The sequence below is a fragment of the Plasmodium inui genome (assembly GCF_000524495.1).
Source record: "Plasmodium inui San Antonio 1 unplaced genomic scaffold supercont1.6, whole genome shotgun sequence".
In the NCBI taxonomy this organism is placed as follows: Eukaryota; Apicomplexa; class Aconoidasida; order Haemosporida; family Plasmodiidae; genus Plasmodium; species Plasmodium inui.
In genome coordinates, this window is record NW_008481840.1 from 277,931 (window position 1) to 286,516 (window position 8,586).

General features: G+C 48.9%; 3 protein-coding genes across 3 annotated transcripts; 2 read left to right on the plus strand and 1 right to left on the minus strand.

Moving 5' to 3' along the window:
- Nucleotides 1-662: 662 nt before the first annotated feature.
- On the plus strand, nucleotides 663-2,732 carry C922_01803 (hypothetical protein; the record flags this gene model as incomplete). The annotated part of the gene is made up of 1 exon (XM_008817406.1): nucleotides 663-2,732. One exon carries the CDS (start codon nucleotides 663-665, stop codon nucleotides 2,730-2,732), a length of 2,070 nt encoding a protein of 689 aa, XP_008815628.1.
- A 369-nt stretch (nucleotides 2,733-3,101) lies between these two features.
- Nucleotides 3,102-4,517, minus strand: C922_01804 (translation elongation factor Tu; the record flags this gene model as incomplete). The annotated part of the gene is made up of 1 exon (XM_008817407.1): nucleotides 3,102-4,517. One exon carries the CDS (start codon nucleotides 4,515-4,517, stop codon nucleotides 3,102-3,104), a length of 1,416 nt encoding a protein of 471 aa, XP_008815629.1.
- Nucleotides 4,518-5,382: 865 nt separating this feature from the next.
- C922_01805 (hypothetical protein) lies at nucleotides 5,383-8,241 on the plus strand (the record flags this gene model as incomplete). The annotated part of the gene is made up of 8 exons (XM_008817408.1): nucleotides 5,383-6,612; nucleotides 6,715-6,801; nucleotides 6,935-6,976; nucleotides 7,112-7,192; nucleotides 7,304-7,357; nucleotides 7,547-7,603; nucleotides 7,832-7,952; nucleotides 8,099-8,241. The coding sequence occupies 8 exons, from the start codon at nucleotides 5,383-5,385 to the stop codon at nucleotides 8,239-8,241; spliced, it is 1,815 nt and encodes a 604-aa protein (XP_008815630.1).
- Between the last annotated feature and the right edge of the window lie 345 nt (nucleotides 8,242-8,586).

The following is an 8,586-nucleotide window of genomic DNA, read 5'->3' on the forward strand; positions in this document are numbered from 1 at the left end:
CCTTTGCGTGCTGCCCGTGCAACGGTGAATGAGTCCAAGGGACCGGACCCTTCTCCCACGTTTAACTTTTGACGAGTGTGGCGATACCGATGCGACTGGCGAGGGAGCAGACCAATTGGCATCGCCATGGGCATAGAGAGCACCACAAGTGTAGTATCGTCGAGCCTTCCACGGTGCACATAACACCAAATGGTGAACGAAGAGACTGGGTACGCAACACACAGTTCCTTTGGCACGCCTTTGTTTCTTCCTACTGTTCGTGTGGTCCTCCCCTCTTTACACTGCTCTGTGTTCAAAAAAAGGGGAGGGAGCTTTTCTTCTTAGAGAAAAGAGAAAAAAAAAATACAAGTCACAAATAACCAAAGACTTGAATTCCACCACATCCGTTTGAGCAAAACCGTCAACTGCACTGTAACACAAAGAGATTGTCCCAAAAAGGAGGGAAATCTTAATCTGTAACGAGGTGGCACGCGGGGGAGACACAAGGGGCGGCCTTGCCGAGTTGGCTAAGGGGAAGCCATCCCTCTTTTATCCAAGGGGAAACCATCCCGCTTCATCCAAGGAGAGCACCTTCCCCCAAAACATATGCATCATCACCACGACCTACTCCGGTGACTCACCTTTTCCGATATGTATACACACCCCTTGTGAGGAGGATCCCGATGGAAGAGAAGCCCGATCAGGTGTTAAGAACCCCCCCTGTGGAGGGTCTCCCTGCAGGGGAAGGAGTGCAGCAAGATGCCGCTGAGGAAGATGCCGCTGAGGAAGATGCTGCTGAGCAAGAGGCAGATAAGCAAGCGGACGAGGGAGGTGGAGTCCCCCCAGGAAGTAACCGACCCCACGTAACCGCTAAAAAAGAGAGCGTAGAAGAGGCCTTCAAAATTGTACAAGAGCAAATAGATAAAGATATGGCCCTCGCTGATGATGCGTCGAGGGCCATTATGATGTTAAGCGGGGCGCATCACTTAGATCAGTGCAAGGAGTCAGTGCAGGGAGTCGAGGCGGGGGGAAAGACCCCCTCTGCTGGGAAGAATGACATGAGAGATGGGGGCAATGAGAATTGTACCGCAAGCAGCGCAGATGCACAGGGTAGTGGCGAGAACACCAAGAAGGCTATGGGTGATAAGGCTGAAGTAACACATGATGGTGAAGCCAACAACACGGGGAAGGATCCCCTGCACAGGGAATCCATGATGAACCGTGATGACTGTGAAGATGACGATAGCAACTCCGATGTGGACACGTGGTCAAACGTGAGCTACCTGTCGGTGGATGAGGCCAGCCCGTACAACGAGGCGGCCGAGGTGTACACAGCTTCGCCGAAGCAGGAGCAGACAAAGTGCACGAGGGAGGAGATGAGGCGGAAGATGCTGAAGAGCGACGAGGAGGCGGAGCGCCAGGCACAGGAGGCGCGGCAGCGGCGGGAGCCATCTCCAGGGGAGCAGCACACAGGGGAGCAGCAAACGGGGCAGCAGCATACAGTGGAGCAGCCAACAGGGCAGCCTCCTCCGGTGATGGCCTCTCCCCCCCTAACCGCGCTTACTGAGGCAACCCAGGCCGACCTGTCAAAGCAGCTGTCCCTGAACGCAATCGACAAGTCGTTCATACAAATCCCGTTGAAATGTATTCTGAACTCTTTCCGAAATATTCAGAAGGAGCTAGAGAAAAATTTCACCATCATCACGCTGTTCATAGAGAAGAAGCTACTGAACTTAACGGACGAGATTTACCTGAACAAGCTGAATACGATTATCGAAAAATTGCAATCATTACGGAGCAAAGTCATCGAATCAAAGATGCTTCTAGACAAATATGTGAACCGTTTGGCTAGCCGACTCAAGTACATTTATTTTGAGGGAGATATCCAGCTGGAAAATTTAAAGCATGACTTTCGCTTCGAAATGTATGAAAATAGAATTAATTGGCTAGTCGACGGGTTCTTATCTAGATACGGGTTCTTTGACACCGTAGAAGTATTTTCAAAAAGGTACAAATTGGGGAACTACTCAGATGCACATGTCTACAAGGAATATCTAGACATCATAACGGAGCTAAAGAATTACAACATCAAACCGGCACTAGAGTGGTGTCAAAAATACAAGTCTCAATTAAAAAAAATCGATTCAAATGTAGAAGCAGAGCTGCATCTACAATGTGTCATTAGTGTAATTTCGGAGAACAAATTTTTTGAGGCCATTGAGTATATAAAAAAAACCGTCTCCAAACCAGATGAGCAGATCTCTGCAGATGTCAAGTTCCTCGTGACGTACATTGGGCTGTATGGATCGAACGAGAAGAGACACACCACTGATATGTTAAATCGATTCAATCGGAGGAGATGGAGTAAAGTCATAAAATCTTTCCAGGAGGTTTACTCAGAAATAACGGGCGTGCTGAACAAGCCTCTGCTGGAGCTGCTACTCAAGGCTGGCATTTCAGTGGTGAAAACGGAGCAGTGTGGAAAGCAGAAGTGCACAAAATGCCCAACGTGCATGGACGAGCTTAGACAGACCATCAACGACGTCCCACACATACAGAAGACCAAGAGCTTTCTCGTTTGTCCCTACACCAGTGAAGTCATGGACGAGAAGAACCCCCCCTTCACCACCCCCGCGGGCCGCGTCTTCTCGGAAAAGGCTATTTCCCTGTTCGTTAAGTCGGAAGAAGTGTTCGAGTGCCCCATCACAGGGGAGAAGTATCGCATGCAGGACCTGTCGCGGCTGTTCATTTGAGAGGGGAGCGACGGTGGCAGCGCGGTGATGAGATCGCGGTGATGATAGCGCAGTGAGGGGATCGCGGTGAGGACGACGCCGTGACGACCGCCCAAGTGTTGTTTCCTCACCACTTGGGTTAGAGAGTTTACTTTCACACGTGCAGCAGTGCACACCACGCATGGTTAACGCTCCCCAGTTGTGCATGCCATGTGTGCATACCACTTCTACATCGAACTACGTTTGTGCGCCCATCCAATGCGGGAAGTGGAACCCCCCGTTAACATATAAAAAAGTAATCGTCACAGGTGAGGAAGGGGGTGGCGTCTCGCCAGACGTGCTGCTCCGCTAGAAGACCTTCCATACTAGACGTGCTGCCCCTCTGCTCCACTATATCACCTTCGTTATGATACCCGAGGCGACGGTCCTGCCGCCCTCGCGCAGGGAAAAGCGCAGCCCGCTGGCCAGAGCGAGTGGATACATGAGCTCAATGGTGCACTTGATGTTGTCCCCCGGATTGGCGACCTGTGTGTCTTCATTGAGAATCACCGCACAGTTTACATCGGCTGTCCGTATGTAGGCCTGGGGTCTGTAGTAAGACGAAAATGGATTCTTCCTACCCCCCTCCTCATTCTTCAAAACGTACACATCACTTTCGAACTTTTTGTATGTCTTCAGGTTTGGCACTTTGGTGACTACCATCCCTCTGGATATGTCATTTTTTTTCACATTTTTCAACATGACTCCGATTTGATCCCCCGCTTGAGCTGCATCTAGCGTTTTCCTAAACATCTCAATACCTGTGACAACCGTTTTAATTGGCTTCTCCTTGATGCCCATGATTTCCACAGGATCATTGAGCTTTAATGTTCCTTGCTCTACTCTCCCTGTGGCGACTGTCCCTTTTCCTGATATCTGCAAAACATCATCAATGCTCATGAGAAATGGTAGATCCATTTTTCTTTTGGGCTCATCGATGTAGTTGTCACAGGCGTCTAGTAGCTTCAAGATGGAAGGCACTCCGTATTCCGACTGATCCTCATTTAATGCTTTCAGAGCGGACCCTTTGATGATGGGGATATTATCCCCATCGTACTTATGGAAGGACAGCAATTCCCTGATTTCTAATTCAACCAAATCGACCAGCTCCTTGTCCTCACACATGTCTATCTTATTCATATAGACAATCATTTTTTCAATTCCTATCTGTCTCGATAAAAGCACGTGCTCCTTCGTCTGTGGCATCAATCCATCATAAGCAGACACGACTAGGATGGACCCATCCATCTGGGACGTCCCTGTTATCATATTCTTCACATAATCTAAATGCCCTGGACAATCAATATGACTGTAGTGTCTTTTCTCCGTCTCGTATTCTACATGAGTTGCATTGATGGTGATTCCTCTCTTTTGCTCCTCCGGCGTTTTATCAATCTCTTCATACGATTTGAATGTCCCTCTGTTTTGATTTGCGCATACTTTCGTTATCGCTGCTGTTAGGGTCGTCTTTCCGTGGTCGACATGTCCGATGGTCCCTATATTCATATGGGGCTTCTTCCTTTCGAATACTCCAATGGCGAAGTGTCTGCTGGTTAGGAAAAACGGCTGTCTTCTCCTCTCCGGGCTGCCAACGTTCCAGCGAATAGTTCTATCGTGATGGGTAGTTGTTCCACCGCCATAGATACTTCTTCCACTGCCATGGCTACTCCTTCCCAACGCGTCGACCACCCGACTTGCCGAACGTACCAACGACGGGGCACCACCCCCGGGAACCACCACCAGCAGGTTCCGTCTGCCGCTTATCATCTCGATGGGGGAAAGACGAGGAGACCAATTCGGTCATCCAAGAAGTTCACCAAACTGCGTAACTTATATACGTATGTGGGGTATCTTACATGAGCAACTTTTCTTACCGTGGAGCGGACTACGCAGAGATGGAAAAAAAGCGGGGGGGTAGCCTCTATGACGATGATATGCCTCTCCCCGGACAGTGCATCGCTAATTTACCCTGCAGCGCTCCCTTTCCAGTTACTCCTATGAGAGTGAGCGCGGCCCGCCAAACGTTGTTGTGTTGGTTCCGGTCAAGGTGGTCAGTCCGGTCAACCTAGCCAATCCGGTCGATGCGGTCACTTCCCCCCCGCGGTGTACAAAAACGTGTCGTCGTCCCTCCGCTCACGAGGCGCCTTTTCCGCGGGTGCTTCTCTGGATGACAACTTTTTTTCCCACACCTCTACAGTTCAGTTGACTCTATTTCGTGTAGCGCATGGCTCCTATCGCTGTTATCACCCTTGTTGACTCATTTTTTTTTTCTCTCTCTCTCTTACATAAGTGTTGGACGACTACTCTTCATACGAAGCGTGTTAACAAAAAAAAAAAAAATCCATCAAAGATGCATTCTCTTTTCTCGTACGTACCCCCCCCTACACCGCACCACTGCAAAAAAGAAAAAAAAAAAAAAAAAACAAGAAGTCCTTTTTTAACCCTATTCGAAGTGCCATGAGCACCCCCTAAAATTGTGCTTAACAAAACGGGGAAAATAAAATGAGATTTCTCTCCACTTGTACACCCTCACGTGTTTACACATTTGGAAAGAAACTCCCGCGTACATCCCCCTTTGCGTTTTTCTTTTATTTTTTTGTTTTTTCTGTTTGCGGCTTACCCCCGTTTTATCATGAACCGCCGCCGAGGATCTACACCCGCGAAAAGTGCGGACAAGCCAAGGCACTGGCATTTAGCTGCAACCCTCCTCTGCTGCCTCCTCGTGAGAGTCACCACCTTCTATGTCATAAACATTCTGCAAGGAAGTGAATACAAATACATTGACCAGTTAATCACTCTTGAGAAGGAAGGAAGCCCCCATGGAGGTCTCCACAAAACAGGACGTCTTTCCCACTCAGGGGAAGAAGAGGGGACACATCATTTCCACTCCGAACAAATGAACCATACAGAACATCTGCAGGGATATTTCCAAAGCAACAAACGCAATGGAAGACTAAAACAGTTTTTAGGAAAAAATGATTCCATGCATTACTCGTTCAATTCCGATTTGTACAATTTAAAGTACCTCTACGAAAGTGACGTCTTGGGACGGCTGTCTGCGGATGTTTACTCGTCCCTGACGGTGCGCGTCAACCCCCTCCTGCTTAAGGCGCTGCAGTTTGTCCTCTTACGGGGGATTCCTCTGAGAGGGGGGAGCGATGATCGCGGCGGAAGTGCTGAACGGCGTGGAAGTCCTTCCCGCGGGGCTGCTCCCCACCCGCTGCACAGACCTGAACTGCGTTTCTTCCTCCTCATCTGCGCAGTGGACCTTCTCCTGGGCGTCCTCTTATTCCTGATAGCGCAACGCCTGGCGAGGTGGGAAGCCTACTTCCGCTATGTTGATGAAGACGCCATGGACAGGGGGGAAACGCTGCACAAGGCGGAAACTCTGGACATGATGCGTACGCGGAACGCGCAGGGCACTCACTGCCACCTGATCGACCCCATTTTTCTGACCAACTTGTACCTGAACAATCCCCTCACCATTCTGGCCAATAGTTTCCTCTCCTTTGATAATTTTAAGCTCCTCCTAATAACCACGTCGTTCTATTTGTCCCTTAGAAGGATCAGAAGAGAAGCATCGCCCCCCCAACGGTCTACACCCAACCTTATTGCAACCCTCTTCGTAAATGCCATCCTCCTTTACGTCACATCATTTCACTTCATCCTTGTTCTCATCGGAGTAAATAACCTCGTGGTGTACTTCCACCAGGGTATAATGTACAAGCACAAACTTAAGGTGCCACTTAATTGTCTGGAAATGTTTCTGATCATTTTGCAAAATGTGGCATTGCTCATCGCGACACTGGCTATGTATGCCCTCCTCATGCTGGCCTCTGTCTACGTCAACTCGGGGTCTTGGGTAAGCCGCCAAGAAGCGCCACGCATGGAGGTGCAGCGGTGACCGTGCATGATGCTGCACACCACTGCTAACCACCGCTGCACGCCACTCCCCCTCCTGCAGTCCTTCCTAAACAACACACTCATTAACGAATACAAGATCCTCTTCCTGCTGCCCAACTTGGGGAATTACTGGTACCTCTTCTCCACGGTAATGCTCTTCGCGCGTTTGGCGGTACTTTAGCGGCAGTTTAACGGAAGTCCGTTTGGCCGCCAATGTCGTACGCGGCAAAGCCTGCCAACCGGAAAGTAACCCTTCCCTCCCTCCTCTTTCCCCTCCTCAGATGTTCCGGGACTATTACCACTCCTTCTTGTTCCTCTTCCATGTAAACGACAACATGGGTTTCGGGCACAGCGTGCATGGTGTTGCTATCGCCTGACGTACGTCCAGCACTGTTTTGGCAGCACCCCTTTTCACTCATGTTGCCAATCTTATCCTTGCTTTTCTCGCCCTGATGCAGTTCCACGTGTTCCTTTACCCCCTCCCTCTCCTCTTCCGCCTGGTGAAGACGCCAGTGATTTATTTAAAAATCATGATTTCGGTGAGCACCCCGTGCTTTTCTTTCTTTTTTACACCCCCATTTGTACGTCTGCGCAACGCGCTTTATTCCCGCCACACGCACATAGGCTACCCCATAACTTCACCCCTGCAGATTGCTCTAGTTTTTCATCCCAACATAACGGTGAACGACATTGTGTTTTCTTTGGTATGCTTTGGTGACATGCCCGCTTAGGAGTTCTGTCCCGATTGTCCATCCCCCGCTACAGACACTTTTGCATGGCTTAATTTGGCGGTGATGCACTTATGCGTTTAATCCCCCCCAACCATTGGACACCCCTTCTAAATAATCCATTTTTATCTGCATGTATCACTACATTTTCCTCCCTCGCTTCAGCTCCTCCTCGTAATTGACTACAAAAGGACAGTTTCTGCTATCCCCTTCGCCAAATTGGTAAGATTCGTTCTTACAAAATTCCCCCATCAGCTTCTGTGTGTGAAGATATACTCACATGGGGGAGATTTCCCCTTTTCCGCCTCTCCATCCTTCACCGAGTGAGACTGTTTAACGAAGCCGTGTATCATGTTTGGCATTCCTTTATAAATATCACCTGCATTCCTTCCCCTTTTTTTTTTTTTTTTTTTTTCTTTTTTCTTTTCTCTTTTTTCTTTCCATTTCAAGATAATCATACTGCTGGCAAACTTGGGGCTCTTCTTCGTCACAACAAATCTGTGGTTGCGCAAAAACACGGGCAATGCCAACTACGCCTTTTTTAACCAATTGATCGTTTTCAACATAACGAGTAAGTCCTACAATGCAACGCCATGTTTGCAGCGTTTGTGTCCATTTGGTAAAGGGTATCTCCCCGATACACACACAGAGACAGAGACAGAGACATGTAGGTAAAATCACCTTGCTTGGTCATATTTTTTTTTCCCTTTTGAGCAGCTTTTATCATAACAAGTAGCATAAAATTTTACATTCGCGTCCAAACACCGGAGAGACAGCTGCAGGAGGGGAAATGTATCGTCGTTTCGACTGAGAAAAACAAGTTTAACCTTTTTCAAACTTTGAAGGAGACCTTCGTGTAGTTTTCCCAAGGGGGGGTTTGGTGCCCACGCAGAGGGGCAGTTACGGCAACATGACCCAGGTTCAGTGGCTACATTGGTTGACACCCACATTCTGCACTGCCCCCTTTTTGCTCCACCCAAGTATGCCGTTTCATTAGCCTTAAATTTGTTTCTGCGCGTTGCCTGCGCGTGTGAAGAAATGGGATAGCTGTTGTAAGCTCCTCGCGGGGGTAGATTTATGCGCCGCGGCATCTTTTTTACTTGTGCGCCATTGTTTTCGATGTAGTTATTCTCCGAGAGGTTATTTTCCACCGATTTGCTCCCCCACATGCATATAGAAGCAGAACACACAACAGCCATAGTGAT